Below are 16,449 nucleotides of genomic sequence, written 5' to 3'. Positions count from 1 at the left end.
AGGCCCAGATTCTGACATATCACATGGGGTCCTATAAGCCAATCAGAATAAAGGAAGACAGCTGCAGTGCTAACTGAGGAGCACACAGGATATACCTCATCATAACAATACAGAAATAATACCAAACTAGGTTAAAGTTTCAGACACCAGCTGTGTGTATATATGCTACTAATCTAGCTTTATTAACCTATTAGTCATTGGTGACAAACGGAGAGCAAACAAGTGTGTGTGTGTGTGTGTGTGTGTGTGTGTGTGTGTGTGTGTGTGTGTGTGTGTGTGTGTGTGTGTGTGTGTGTGTGTGTGTGTGTGTGTGTGTGTGTGTGTGTGTGTGTTGGCCCGAAGGTCAGGGGCACGTAGAAAAGACAAAATAGAATCAATCCGATGAGTCATACCTTTTCAAGTTGCCTCTGGTATCAAATGAAGTGTATGGGAAAAGCATTATTCTCTCTCATTTCAACTTTTACTTCAAGGTCTTAAGGGTACTGAAGTAACACAGAATCCTATTTGGACACGAGGATCCAATTGATGTGTTCCAAAGCCATTTCTTTCCAATCACACTCATGCATCAAACAGTAGTAGTATACTCTGTTCACTATACAATCACCCTAACGATGGTGTAGTTCTCACATTGGGTGTCAGAAGCATGGATAATTGATTAGGATGGCCATGGTAGTGACCCTGTAGGGTTGTAAGAGCTAAAGTTTGGAAGTCCTACAGGTACTAAGACAAAACAGTACTACACCTTAATGGTTCCAAGACCAACAGGTTCTATGTTCTAATAGTTAAGACAAAAAGGTTCTACACCTTAAAGGTTATAAGACCAATAGTTCTAAAGGTTCTGGGGTAAAAGATTTCTAAAACCAAAAGTGCTCTATTTTCTCACCGGTTCTCGTTCTCCAGGCGGGCCAGCGTTCTCTGCAGCTCGTCCTTGTCCTGACAGTCCAGGTGGGCCAGCAGCATCTGCTGTCCGCTGGGGGAGTCCTGGTCCAGGGTACCGGGGCTGGAGTGACGCAGGAGGTACTGATCTTCATCCCTGAGTCCCCCACATGACACAGCACAGGAGACACTCAGCACACTGAGCCACAACCCTGCCACCAGCAGCACAGCACAGCAAATAGCCACAGCACAGGACAGGACAGTGTACAGCCACAGGACAGTGTACAGCCACAAACAAGACAGTGCAGCACAGGACAGAGCAGCACAGACAGCACAGCAGAAGCAACAGACACAAGCGCAACAGACACATTGGTATGGTGGAGCAGTACTGACACGGAATGACACAGACACACAGACAGCAACAGCAGCCTAGGCAGGATAGACACTCAAACACAGACAGTCTTCAATTCTGAGAACAAGTGGCCGCATAGACAGACATGACATAGACAGACATGCAGAAATAAAGGACACTAATGACGCCAGAGCATAGCCAGACATACTGCAGCACTGGGCAGCAAGCTAACAGAGTGACATGAGAACGAGGGGACTCAGCACACACAAAGAGCAGCAGTAGAGACAGAACACAGAGACAGAAGACAGGAGACAGAGTAGTAGCCCTACTGACAAGAACAAAGTACAGAAACACTTGGAACAAACATAGCCACAGTGTCACAGTGATAAACCAGACACACAGAGCAAATAGCTTGCAGACAAACAGCACACTGAACAACTATACAAACAGCCATGTTGACACATCAAATAGGCAGCTTCACACACCATGCCAATGCCCTCCCTATCTCGCAAATACACACGTGCACATACAGTCACACAGACATGAACGCACACAGACATGAATGCACCCACACATATACACAGATATGAATACACACACTGACGTGGACCTATGCACACACAACGCACATAAACACAAACACACCCTCGCTCTCTTTTTCTCGACACTAAAACCACACACAGTAAACCCTTTGATGGAGGCCACTACACCTTGGTGGTAAAAATTCATTGTGTTATAGCAGTGCTCATAATGAAAACACCCACGCATGCACACACACACACGCCTCACCCCCAAAACACTCTCTGTCTCAGCCAAAGCCTTTGATCAGGGCCAACACCTGTGTCCAGTCAGTTTATATGATTCCTTAGTGAGGCGCTCACCTTATTGACTCCACCATTCACATCAAAGCTACTCCCCCTCTCCCCTCCTTTTCGCTCAGCCAGCCTCTGGCTCTTAACATCATGTTCTGTAGTATTTCAATGGGCCTCCCTCTCTCCCGTGCAGCAGCCCTTTGTATTTGGTCGTTTGTGATGAGGGGGGAGTGTGTGCACGACCTCAGCCATGGGTCCTTTCATAAACTTGGTGATTATTTTATGTGACTGACCAGCCTTCCCTGAATGTGTGTGTGCACACTCAGGGTATACATAAACACTTGGCTGAAATGAAAGGGTTCAGTGTGTGGGGGAAGTGGGAGTGTACTCACAGACTCTCATCAGGCGACAGGCTATCTGTGAAGAAGGAACAATTCTGGTTCTCCATTTCCGCCAATCTGGACAACAGGAAAACACACACAGAGAGAGAGAAAATAGGTAATTACTCTTATTTATTTATCTGTTGTTTTACAAGGTAAGTTGACTGAGAACACGTTCTCATTTGCAGCAACGACCTGGGGAATAGTTACACGGGAGAGGAGGGGGATGAATGAGCCAATTGTAAACTGGGGATTATTAGGTGACTGTGATGGTTTGAGGGCCAGATTGGGAATTTAGCCAGGACACCGGAGTTAACACCCCTACTCTCTGCCATGGGATCTTTAATGACCTCCGAGAGTCAGGACACCCGTTTAACGTCCCATCCGAAAGACGGCACCCTACACAGGGCAATGCCCTGGGGCATTGGGATATTTCTTTAGACCAGAGGAAAGAGTGCCTCCTACTCCAACATGACTTCCAGCAGCATCTGGTCTCCCATCCAGGAACTGACCAGAACTGACCAGAACCAACCCTGCTTAGCTTCAGAAGCAAGCCAGCAGTGGTATGCAGGGTGGTATGCTCCTGGCATACTCTAGTAAAAAGAGGTCAAGAGCAACAGATTGACAGATTTAATTTCTTTTAGAAAGAAGAGGGGGTTTCATTCCAAGAAGAGCTATTCAGTACAGTACTGTATTGCAGTGTTTCAGGACCAAGGACAGCGAGTCTAGGTTTTCAGCCCTGCAGCAGTGACTGTTGTTTTTCAGTGCCATGGACAGCTACCCCACTGCACTTCTGTTTCTACTGCCTTACAGTGTACTTGAGAAGTTTGGCAGATAAGCAACATGGACAGCTACCCCACTGCACTTCTCTTTCTTCTGCCTTACAGTGTACTTGAGAAGTTTGGCAGATAAGCACCATGGACAGCTACCACACCGCACTTCTTTCTTCTGCCTTACAGTGTAGTTGAGAAGTTTGGCAGATAAGCACCATGGACAGCTACCCCACTGCACTTCTGTTTCTACTGCCTTACAGTGTACTTGAGAAGTTTGGCAGATAAGCAACATGGACAGCTACCCCACTGCACTTCTCTTTCTTCTGCCTTACAGTGTACTTGAGAAGTTTGGCAGATAAGCACCATGGACAGCTACCACACCGCACTTCTTTCTTCTGCCTTACAGTGTAGTTGAGAAGTTTGGCAGATAAGCACCATGGACAGCTACCCCACTGCACTTCTGTTTCTACTGCCTTACAGTGTACTTGAGAAGTTTGGCAGATAAGCACCATGGACAGCTACCACACTGCACTTCTGTTTCTACTGCCTTACAGTGTACTTGAGAAGTTTGGCAGATAAGCACCATGGACAGCTACCCCACTGCACTTCTGTTTCTACTGCCTTACAGTGTACTTGAGAAGTTTGGCAGATAAGCACCATGGACAGCTACCCCACTGCACTTCTGTTTCTAAGCTGGCCCCCACAGTGTACCATCCACTTCTTGACAGTGGCCCTTGAGAAGTTTGGCAGATAAGCACCATGGACAGCTACCACACTGCTACAGACTGTTATCACCAATGAAATGTGTCTCATGCTACTCAAGCTCCAGGCCCCATTTACATTTACATTTAAGTCATTTAGCAGACGCTCTTATCCAGAGCACACACACACACACCACACACACACATCTAAATCTTTACATCCTATCCTAGGTATTCACACACACACACACACACACAACACACACACCAGAGGTGGATGAACAGTGCACACACCTGGAGGTACACACACACACACATGGTCAACCAAAAAAGAGCATGATGGATTGGTGGATGGAGGTTGTAGAATGGCAAGGCAGGGAGGAATGAGGATGGAGATGATGCCTGGAGGCCCATAGATGTTGTAGAGCATACAGGCCATCCGCTCTCATCATTATGACCCCTCCCAGATCTAAGGCCCATAAGAGAGTATCCAGGGCCCGACCTGGCCCATTATCCATCCACTCTGACCGTGGCCAGACCTGGCCCTTTATCCATCCACTCTGACCGTGGCCAGACCTGGCCCTTTATCCATCCACTCTGACCGTGGCCAGACCTGGCCCTTTATCCATCCACTCTGACCATGGCCAGACCTTGGCCCTATGGCTAACAGACATTCATTTAACCACTCTCACTGTGGCCAGATCTGTCCCCTTAATTCAATCAGTTAGGCCATTAATCAAATGGTTGTTACAGGACCGGAAGGCAGGGTAGAGAGGAGAGGGAGCCTCACCCCAGTATTCTATGTGAGAGCTGTAGACTTGGCCCCTGTCCTCAGGACAGTATTGATGATGTGGGAAGTTGTTAGTTAATTCCTATGAGTCCCACACTCTTACAAAAAAAAGGTTACTTTTGGTTCCAGCTACAACCCTTTTTGGTTCCAGGTACAACCCTTTTTGGTTCCAGGTACAACCCTTTTTGGTTCCAGGTACAACCCTTTTTGGTTCCAGGTACAACCCTTTTTGGGATCTTCAAAGGGTTATGTTATGAGGACAGCAGAATAACCCTTTTAGGTTCTAGATAGCACCTTGAGCTTTCTCCCTCCCTCCCTCCCGAGTCTGTACTAATGACAAAAGGAGAGCTCTCCACTAGCACCTTGGTGTGTGACACACCAGCAAATCTGGATCCAACCCAAAACATCAAATACCCACAATCCTCCTCTGGGACATCATATTCTTACACTGGATTAACATGTACACCCCCTCATATGACTGAGTAGAGACAGACACTCTGTTCTTCTGCTGTGATGTCAGCCTCAGGGACCTTTTAATTTACGTAGTTGCATGGCATGGTTCTGACAGCCAGGCGTTTGCAGTACTATGTGAATAAATATATATAGTCTCTCATTTGATGTGTTTTTCAAGAGGGAGAAAGAGCGGAGGAAGCGAGAGAGAGAGAGAGCGAGAGGAAGCGAGAGAGAGAGAGAGAGAGAGAGAGAGAGCAAGTGAGCAAGAGAGTGTGTATACTGGAGTCAATTTTGCATGAAGCAAAGTACAGATTGAATGGCATCTGTGCAATGTACATTATTAAAATAATCAGCTTTATCTCATTTAGCGAGCTCTCAGATCATGTTGGAATATAGTTGAAGTTAAACTGTCCTCTGTTAGGCTTTCAGAATCCAGTTCAGAGTCCTCTATGGTTGATAGACTCGCGAGGAGCTCAAGATGTTTCAGAACTGTAAGATGGCCCACTACATCCAAAGTATATAAAAAGAGATAGAAACTGTAAAGCCAGCATAAAGCTACAAATATACAACATCATCTCTGTCTTAACAGCAACTTCAGGAACACTGAGACTTCTCTGGCAAATCTGCAAGCCAACAAATTAAGACACATAAGCATATCTCACTTAAGCAAATTGCACTGCTCCCTGCCCATTTCTCAATTTCTGTTTATCTATCAGGGAAGTTTTGTGGGTCTTCAGCTTGAGCCAAGGAGTTGTGCCAACTAAATGATTCTAATTGGCAGGAGGAGACTAATAAACGTGAGGGGACTTTGGAACAGAAGCAATTAATACAAGTCAATGGAAATCATGAATTTGAATGAGTGGGAGAGAAAAGAGTGACAACAATGACTTAACTAAACAGTGAAAAAGACTGAAAGGGAACAAATTTGGAGAGAGAGAATAGAAGATATCCTGCCTCTGTTGGTGTGTGTCTCCTCTGTCTTGAATAGTGGCAAGGCCATCAGACTGTTAAACAGCCACCACTAACATTGAGTGGCTGCTGCCAACACACTGACTCAACTCCAGCCACTTTAATAATGGGAATTGATGGAAAATATATCACTAGACACTTTAAACAATGCTACTTAATATAATGTTTACATACCCTACATTACATCTCATATGTATATACTGTACTCGATACCATCTACTGCATCTTGCCTATGCCGCTCTGTACAATCACTCATTCATATATCTTTATGTACATATTCTTTATCCCTTTACACTTGTGTGTATACGGTAGTAGTTTTGGAATTGCTAGTTAGATTACTCGTTGGTTATTACTGCATTGTCGGAACTAGAAGCACAAGCATTTCGCTACACTCGCATTAACATCTGCTAACCATGTGTATGTGACAAATACATTTGATTTGATTTGCTTTTGATTTGCTTTGATTTGGTGTGGAGCAATGCTGCCTCAGGTAAGGAGCACTCTCACATACAACACACACACACACACAAGAAGGTGATCTGTGTCCTGTCTCTCTCTCTTTCTGCAGTGATCTATGTCCTGCTCTGCTGTGGGCATGACTTCCCGTGGCTGAGGGACCCCTCTCCCATGCCCTGGCTGTGCCCTCTCTTTAACCCTGTCAGACAGACTGCTGATCCGCCTTCGCATCCTCCAGGTGACCAATGGACCCAGCGGAGTGCCACACTGCCCTACCATGCCGCCAGGCATCCACAACCAGGAGACCCCTACTCACCCCAGACCAAACGCACGGCGCACATGCCCTTTTCAGTGTGTGTGAGTGAATGAGCGAGAGCTAGAGTGAGAGAAAGAAAGAAACGAAGAAAGAAGGAAAGGGAGAGAGAGGATACCCGCAAGGCACAACAGTCTCCACTCAGGTCGAAGGTCAGACCAAGATGGATATCTCAATCAACTTGTGGAGAGAGAACTGGGGAGTGCCAGGAGAAAGGAAGGAGGGAAGATCTGGAGTAAGCAGAGTTAGGTAAGGAAAGGCGGGGGGGGGGTCATTATTTTTGGTGTGTGTGTGTGTGTGTGTGTGTATAACAGCCTACCTGCTAGCAAAGTGCTCGATTCTGCTGTGTGTGTCTGCATGGGGTAGCTTGGGAGAGGAGCACGGCCTGGTCAAACACAGAAAAACATCATTAATACCTATATTACTGGTACTCCCTAGTGTGTGTGTTGGTGTGTGTGTGTGTGACTTGCAAGCCAGATGTGGCCTTTAAACCAGGAGTTTCAAACAAATTTATTGAGGTAAAATTATTCAGCCCTCAAAAGAAAGTCTTATGAAATCTGTATTGTATTGTCTTAAATAATTGAATTATTTAATCTAATTGAATGATAACATATTTGCTTAGATCGCACTTGGTGAAGACCACATGACTGAAAATGAATTAATGCAACCATGTCTTCGTCACTAACAGATGCAGTCATAGGTGGTAACTTTACAATTCACTCGAAAGACAAGGCACACTGGGAAATATGCAAATAAGTCTTTACACTAAGCAAACTGTTAATTTAACTCTGAAAAGTGTGGACCCATGTACAGTGCATTCAGAAAGTATTCAGATCCCTTGACTTTTTCCCACATTTTGTCAGGTTACAGCCTTATTCTTCCATCTCATATTTCTCAAATAAACAGCAAACCTGGTTTCAAAAACCAGATAAAGCAACACCTTGCAGCACAACGCCTCTCCCCTATTTGACGTAGACAGTTTGTGTGTATGCATTGATATGTAGGCTGTGTGTGCCTTTAAAAATACATGTAAATACATGTAGTTCTGTCCTTGAGATGTTCTTGTCTAATGATGTTCTGTATTATGTTTCATGTTCTGTGTGGACCCCAGGCTGACGAGCTGCTGCTTTTACAACAGCTAATGGGTATCCTAATAAAATACCAAATACCAAATCATCTAAAATGGATTATATTGTTTTTTTCTTCATCAATCTACACTCAATCCCCAATAATTACAAAGCAAAAACAGTTTTTTTTTCTTTCTGCAAATGTATTAAAAATAAAAAACAGAAATATCACATTTACATAAGTATTCAGACCCTTTAATCAGTACTCTGTTGAAGTATCTTTGGCAGTTGCGTCTTCTTGGGTATGATGGTACAAGCTTGGTACTCCTGTGTTTGGGGAGTTTCTCACATTCTTCTCTGCAGATCACCTCAAGCTCTGTCAGGTTAGATGGGGAGTGTCGCTGCACAGCTATTTTCAGGTGTCTCCAGAGATGTTCGATCGGGTTCAAGTCCACATACACACACATGCACACATAGACACATTCTCCACTCAAGGACATTCAGAGACTTGTTCTGAAGCCACTCCTGCGTTGTCTTGGCTGTGTGTTTAGGGTCATGTCCTGTTGGATGGTGAACCTTAGTCCTGTTGGAAGGTCGTGAGCGCTCTGGATCAGGTTTTCATCAAGGACCTCTCTGTACTTTTCTCCGTTCATCGTTCCCTTAATCTTGACTAGTCTCCCAGTTCCTGCCTCTGAAAAACTTCCCCACAGCATGATGCTGCCACCACCATGCTTCACTATAGGGATGGTGCCAGGTTTCCTTCAGACGTGACACTTGGAATTCAGGCCAAAGAGTTCAATCTTGGTTTTATCAGACCAGAGAATCTTGTTTCTCATGGTCTGAGTCCTTTATGTGCCTTTTGGCAAACTCCAAGCGGGCTGTCATGTGCCTTTTACTGAGGATCGGCTTCTGTCTGGGCACTCTACCATAAAGGCCTGATTGGTGGAGTGCTCCAGAGATGGTTGTCCTTCTGGAAGGTTCTCCACAGATTGAACCCTTCAGTCCTGATTCAGTGTTGATTCAACACTGTGTGTATACTTTTTACAAACTTCTTAAATCCACATCATGTACAACCAACTACCCTCCATGTCCCAAGTCTTCTCTCCCCTCAACATCTTTTAATATAACACTTCATACACAAGCAATCTCCCTCTCAACAAATAAAGTCATTGGCTATTTTTACAAGCTATTTTCCTGTCTTCTCGGTGCCAGTCTATCTAGCCGTCTGTGTCTATAGGGGTATGACTCACGTGTCAGAGCTCTCGGCCTCCAGCACCGACTGGACAGGCAGGTAGCCCCGCTGAGGGTGCTTACTGAAGTACTGCTTCGACCGGAACTTGTTCTTCAGCGTCTTGGCAAAGTCCCGCATCTTCTCTCCTGAGGTGGTCTGACACATGGTTTACATGAAGGGACCGGGATGGAGGAGAGGAGAAGGGGATGAGGGGTGGGGGTGGATAAGAGGAGGGGGATGGGGATGGAGGGGGGATGGGGGGTGGAGGTGGATGGAGGAGGGGGATGAGGGGGTGGAGGAGAGGGAGATGGAGGAGGGGGATGAGGGGGGGAGGAGAGGAGAGGGGGATGGAGGAGAGGAGAGGAGGAGAGGAGAGGGGGATGGAGGAGAATGGGATAGAGGAGAGGAGAGGCAGATGGGGGGATAGAAGAGAGGAGAGGCAGATGGGGGGATAGAAGAGAGGAGAGGCAGATGGGGGGATAGAGGAGAGGAGAGGCAGATGGGGGGATAGAAGAGAGGAGAGGCAGATGGGGGGATAGAAGAGAGGAGAGGCAGATGGGGGATAGAGGAGAGGAGAGGCAGATGGGGGGATAGAAGAGAGGAGAGGCAGATGGGGGGATAGAAGAGAGGAGAGGCAGATGGGGGGATAGAGGAGAGGAGAGGCAGATGGGGGGATAGAGGAGAGGAGAGGCAGATGGGGGGATAGAGGAGAGGAGAGGCAGATGGGGGGATAGAGGAGAGGAGAGGCAGATGGGGGATAGAGGAGAGGAGAGGCAGATGGGGGGATAGAGGAGAGGAGAGGCAGATGGGGGAATAGAGGAGAGGAGAGGCAGATGGGAGGATAGAGGAGAGGAGAGGCAGATGGGGGATAGAGGAGAGGAGAGGCAGATGGGGGATAGAGGAGAGGAGAGGCAGATGGGGGAATAGAGGAGAGGAGAGGCAGATGGGAGGATAGAGGAGAGGAGAGGCAGATGGGGGAATAGAGGAGAGGAGAGGCAGATGGGGGGATAGAGGAGAGGAGAGGCAGATGGGGGATAGAGGAGGAGAGGCAGAGGGGGATAGCAGATGGGGGGGGAATAGAGGAGAGGAGAGGCAGATGGGGGAATAGAGGAGAGGAGAGGCAGATGGGGGGATAGAGGAGAGGAGAGGCAGATGGGGGAATAGAGGAGAGGAGAGGCAGATGGGGGAATAGAGGAGAGTGGGATGAGGGGTTGGGGAGGTTAGGGGCAGTGGGAGGACAGGAAGACAAAGTGAACCACTTTGGAATTCTCCATACTGCACATGCATGCACATACGCGTGCATGCAGGGACGCACACACACACACACTTGTGCACACATGCACCCAGACACACACACACGCATGCACACACAGACACACACGCGCACCCCCGCACTCACACGCACCTTGTGTTGAACTAAACTTTGTGATATAGGTGCCCTGCGGCTAATGCAGTACTCTGTCTCCCTCGGACCTGACTACCCACATCCACTCCATCATACAACCCAGCAGTATAGGAGTCAAAACTCAGGTGAAAAGCTCCAGCTCCACTTCAACCTTCCCCTGGTTGACATACTGCCCTGGGAGGAATGATTTGGATGTCTCTCTGCCATATCTCCCAGACTCCATTGACTGGAGCTGAAGTAGTTTTTGGACTGTTAAATTAATTATATATGCCCATTGATTTTTGAAGCCTTATGGGCTTAGTTCAGCTGTCTAACCCTATCACAGCCCACCTTATAAACATGTCTTACTTCACTGTTCGTTGTATGCCAACGATGTCTAGCCTCAAAACGTGGTTAAACAGATAGTCCACCCAAATGACTAAATGACATATGAGTTTCTTCACCCTGTAAGCAGTCAAGGTATGACAGCAATCAATGATTTGGTTCAGTCCCCTTGGGACTGTTTCCACATGCTAATGTACTAGCATTTGTGGCACAAATCCCATTCAAGACATGGGACCGATACAAACATTTTTCACGCATCATGTTCACAACATCTATAAGTGACTTTGTTGAGGTTCACAAGCAATTTGAGATACTTTCGGTATGATTTGGACATGTGTGAAAAATGCTAATATCGGTCCCATGACTTGAATACTTACAGGGTAAGGAAACCAGTGTGTTGTTTTAAAACTATCATTTTGATATCACGGACAGTCAGTTCTTGCATCCACAGCTCTGTCTATGCAGTTGAGAGTGGTTACATATCTCCAGCCACAACCCTTAGCTGTCGACCGAAACAGTGGAGGGGTGGCCACTTTGTTATTGTTTAAACTGCAGATTGTCTCTTTAAGAGAAAAGTGTAGGTTATAGTGCGGGCTGTGTCTGAAATGGCACCCTATTTCCTACATAGTGCACTACTTTTGACCTTTAATAGGGTGACATGCAGGTGGCAGCCTGGGTGTAGTACTCTTCCTTACTGGGGTGTAGTACTCTTTCTTACTGGGGTGTAGTACTCTTTCTTACTGGGGTGTAGTACTCTTCCTTACTGGGATGCAGTACTCTTTCTTACTGGAGTGCAGTACTCTTTCTTACTGGGGTGCAGTACTCTTTCTTATTGGGGTGCAGTACTCTTTCTTACTGGGGTGCAGTACTCTTTCTTACTGGGGTGCAGTACTCTTTCTTACTGGGGTGCAGTACTCTTTCTTACTGGGGTGTAGTACTCTTTCTTACTGGGGTGTAGTACTCTTTCTTACTGGGGTGTAGTACTCTTTCTTACTGGGGTGTAGTACTCTTTCTTACTGGGGTGTAGTACTTTTTCTTACTGGGGTGTAGTACTCTTTCTTACTGGGGTGCAGTACTCTTTCTTACTGGGGTGTAGTACTCTTTCTTACTGGGGTGTAGTACTCTTTCTTACTGGGGTGTAGTACTCTTTCTTACTGGGGTGTAGTACTCTTTCTTACTGGGGTGTAGTACTCTTTCTTACTGGGGTGTAGTACTCTTTCTTACTGGGGTGTAGTACGTTTTCTTACTGGGGTGTAGTACTCTTTCTTACTGGGGTGCAGTACTCTTTCTTACTATGGTGCAGTACTCTTTCTTACTGGGGTGTAGTACTCTTTCTTACTGGGGTGTAGTACTCTTTCTTACTGGGGTGTAGTACTCTTTCTTACTGGGGTGTAGTACTCTTTCTTACTGGGGTGTAGTACTCTTTCTTACTGGGGTGTAGTACTCTTTCTTACTGGGGTGTAGTACTCTTTCTTACTGGGGTGTAGTACTCTTTCTTACTGGGGTGTAGTACTCCATGATGGGATATTGGAGCTGCTTCTTTCCCTTGGTGGTGCGTCCCGTGAGGAAGCACGTCTGGCAGATGTCCACGTTGAATTGTTTCAGACTGCGGTACCTGTCAGGACAGATCGGTAGAATGGACGATCATATCACAGTCAGTAACATTAGAGAAGCCACATGAATTGCTCTAACCTGTGTGTGTGTGTATGTGTGTGTGTATGTGTGTGTGTCACTAATCCACCTTTCCTCATCTCTGATAGAGGTACAATAAACCTGCCTGAATCCCTTGATGGGGCACTGTTTACAGATGTAACACTTGGCCTGGTGCTTGGCGGACTCGGCCACTGCCACACGCTGTAGAACAGCCAGCCACACTACAGACTGGGGCTCCAGGCTCATCCACTCCAGGAAATGAGATACCTCGATGGCTGGCTTCCCTGGGGCCTACGGGAGGAAGAACATAGGAAACATTTTACCTGAGTATCTTGTACTTGTCTCCTGCTTGATTGTCTGTAAAATGCTACTATCCATTACAGTTATGCAGAACAATTTACCAAACAGTACCACTACTTCAAAATACCTGCAGTTGCATAGGGCACGTATTACTAGGTAATTTACATATTCCATTACAGTTCCCCTGGAAGAACTCTGTTAAAAGCACAAATACATAAACAGGAGGTTGATAGCGGCCAGAGAGAGGGGTGACTTGCGTGAGGGCCGTGAGTACCTGTTAATGTTCTAACGTTCCAAAGCAATTCCTGTGTTAGAGAGACAGCAGATAAATGGGATAACAGGAAGTCAGGTGAATAAAGGACAGCCTCGCCAAGCGCAGAAAATCCATAATGTGCTAAATTCTCATAAAGTGTGCATCAGAGATGCATTAAAAGGTTGATTTCCCTGGAGCCTCGTCTCGACTATGCTAAAGCAGGGTAATTAACGTATGTGTGTGTACGTGTTATGGAGTGAGGTCTCTAGGGGAACAAGGCTCCTCGGCTCCTCGGCTCTCTGCTCTTTTCTCTGCCCTGCTCTCCTCCTCTCCTCCCCTCTACCCTCTCCTCTCCTCAACCCTCTCCTCTCCTCAACCCTCTCCTCTCCTCAACCCTCTCCTCTCCTCAACCCTCTCCTCTCCTCAACCCTCTCCTCTCCTCTACCCTCTCCTCTCCTCAACTCTCCCTCCCCTCTCTTCCCTCTCTCCCTCTCCTCAACCCTCTCCTCTCCTCAACCCTCTCCTCTCCTCAACCCTCTCCTCTCCTCAAACCCTCTCCTCCCTCAACTCTCCTCTCCTCAACCCTCTCCTCCCCTCTCCTCTCCTCTACCCTCTCCTCTCCTCAACCCTCTCTTCTAGTAAACTGGACTCACTGTCTACAGTATCAATAACTAGTCAACCCTGGACTCACTGACTCCTCAACAGTATCAATAACTCCTAGAACTGGACCCACTGACTGTCTACAGTATCAATAACTCTAGAACTGGACTCAACCCTCTCTACAGTATCAATAACTCTAGAACTGGACTCACTGACTGTCTCAGTATCAATAACTAGTAGAACAGAACTGGACCCACTGACTGTCTACAGTATCAATAACTAGTAGAACTGGACTCACTGACTGTCTACAGTATCAATAACTAGTAGAAGTGGACCCACTGACTGTCTACAGTATCAATAACTAGTAGAACTGGACTCACTGACTGTCTACAGTATCAATAACAGTAGAACTGGACCCACTGACTGTCTACAGTATCAATAACTAGTAGAACTGGACCCACTGACTGTCTACAGTATCAATAACTAGTAGAACTGGACTCACTGAGTCTACAGTATCAATAACTAGTAGAACTGGACTCACTGACTGTCTACAGTATCAATAACTAGTAGAACTGGACTCACTGACTGTCTACAGTATCAATAACTAGTAGAACTGGACCCACTGACTGTCTACAGTATCAATAACTAGTAGAACTGGACTCACTGACTGTCTACAGTATCAATAACTAGTAGAACTGTCTGGACAGTATATCAATAACTAGTAGAACTGGACCCACTGACTGTCTACAGTATCAATAACTAGGAACTGGACCCACTGACTGTCTACAGTATCAATAACTAGTAGAACTGGACTCACTGACTGTCTACAGTATCAATAACTAGTAGAACTGGACCCACTGACTGTCTACAGTATCACTAGTAGAACTGGACCCACTGACTGTCTACAGTATCAATAACTAGTAGAACTGGACTCACTGACTGTCTACAGTATCAATAACTAGTAGAACTGGACCCACTGACTGTCTACAGTATCAATAACTAGTAGAACTGGACCCACTGACTGTCTACAGTATCAATAACTAGTAGAACTGGACTCACTGACTGTCTACAGTATCAATAACTAGTAGAACTGGACCCACTGACTGTCTACAGTATCAATAACTAGTAGAACTGGACCCACTGACTGTCTACAGTATCAATAACTAGTAGAACTGGACCCACTGACTGTCTACAGTATCAATAACTAGTAGAACTGGACCCACTGACTGTCTACAGTATCAATAACTAGTAGAACTGGACCCACTGACTGTCTACAGTATCAATAACTAGTAGAACTGGACCCACTGACTGTCTACAGTATCAATAACTAGTAGAACTGGACTCACTGACTGTCTACAGTATCAATAACTAGTAGAACTGGACCCACTGACTGTCTACAGTATCAATAACTAGTAGAACTGGACTCACTGACTGTCTACAGTATCAATAACTAGTAGAACTGGACCCACTGACTGTCTACAGTATCAATAACTAGTAGAACTGAACTGGACCCACTGACTGTCTACAGTATCAATAACTAGTAGAACTGGACCCACTGACTGTCTACAGTATCAATAACTAGTAGAACTGGACTCACTGACTGTCTACAGTATCAATAACTAGTAGAACTGGACTCACTGACTGTCTACAGTATCAATAACTAGTAGAACTGGACCCACTGACTGTCTACAATAACTAGTAGAACTGGACACTGACTGTCTACAGTATCAATAACTAGTAGAACTGGACCCACTGACTGTCTACAGTATCAATAACTAGTAGAACTGGACCCACTGACTGTCTACAGTATCAATAACTGGACCCACTGACTGTCTAGAACTAGGAACTGGACCACTGACTGTCTACAGTATCAATAACTAGTAGAACTGGACTCACTGACTGTCTACAGTATCAATAACTAGTAGAACTGGACCCACTGACTGTCTACAGTATCAATAACTAGTAGAACTGGACCCACTGACTGTCTACAGTATCAATAACTAGTAGAACTGGACTCACTGACTGTCTACAGTATCAATAACTAGTAGAACTGGACCCACTGACTGTCTACAGTATCAATAACTAGTAGAACTGGACCCACTGACTGTCTACAGTATCAATAACTAGTAGAACTGGACCCACTGACTGTCTACAGTATCAATAACTAGTAGAACTGGACTCACTGACTGTCTACAGTATCAATAACTAGTAGAACTGGACCCACTGACTGTCTACAGTATCAATAACTAGTAGAACTGGACCCACTGACTGTCTACAGTATCAATAACTAGTAGAACTGGACTCACTGACTGTCTACAGTATCAATAACTAGTAGAACTGGACCCACTGACTGTCTACAGAACTGGACCCACTGACTGTCTACAGTATCAATAACTAGTAGAACTGGACCCACTGACTGTCTACAGTATCAATAACTAGTAGAACTGGACTCACTGACTGTCTACAGTATCAATAACTAGTAGAACTGGACTCACTGACTGTCTACAGTATCAATAACTAGTAGAACTGGACCCACTGACTGTCTACAGTATCAATAACTAGTAGAACTGGACCCACTGACTGTCTACAGTATCAATAACTAGTAGAACTGGACTCACTGACTGTCTACAGTATCAATAACTAGTAGAACTGGACTCACTGACTGTCTACAGTATCAATAACTAGTAGAACTGGACCCACTGACTGTCTACAGTATCAATAACTAGTAGAACTGGACCCAC

The 16,449-nt window shown here is 45.8% G+C and overlaps 1 protein-coding gene across 3 annotated transcripts in view; it reads right to left on the bottom strand.

The window, feature by feature from the left end:
- Positions 1 to 16,449, bottom strand: part of drp2 (dystrophin related protein 2) — a 254,344-nt gene that overhangs the window by 10,076 nt on the left and 227,819 nt on the right. For 2 of the 3 annotated variants that reach the window (XM_052488310.1, XM_052488311.1), the window contains 6 exons: positions 12,680 to 12,846; positions 12,403 to 12,517; positions 9,193 to 9,329; positions 7,195 to 7,260; positions 2,433 to 2,498; positions 884 to 1,033 (listed from right to left, as the gene is read on the bottom strand). In XM_052488310.1, coding sequence (XP_052344270.1) covers positions 884 to 1,033; positions 2,433 to 2,498; positions 7,195 to 7,260; positions 9,193 to 9,329; positions 12,403 to 12,517; positions 12,680 to 12,846 — 701 coding nt within the window. The remainder of the gene's footprint in view (positions 1 to 883; positions 1,034 to 2,432; positions 2,499 to 7,194; positions 7,261 to 9,192; positions 9,330 to 12,402; positions 12,518 to 12,679; positions 12,847 to 16,449) is intronic. The other variant, XM_052488312.1, reaches the window with a different exon arrangement.

The sequence above is a fragment of the Oncorhynchus keta genome, chromosome 30, assembly GCF_023373465.1.
Source record: "Oncorhynchus keta strain PuntledgeMale-10-30-2019 chromosome 30, Oket_V2, whole genome shotgun sequence".
NCBI classification, from domain to species: Eukaryota; Metazoa; Chordata; class Actinopteri; order Salmoniformes; family Salmonidae; genus Oncorhynchus; species Oncorhynchus keta.
The sequence above is the reverse complement of the archived record's forward strand: the minus strand, read 5'-3'. Positions and strand labels throughout refer to the sequence as shown.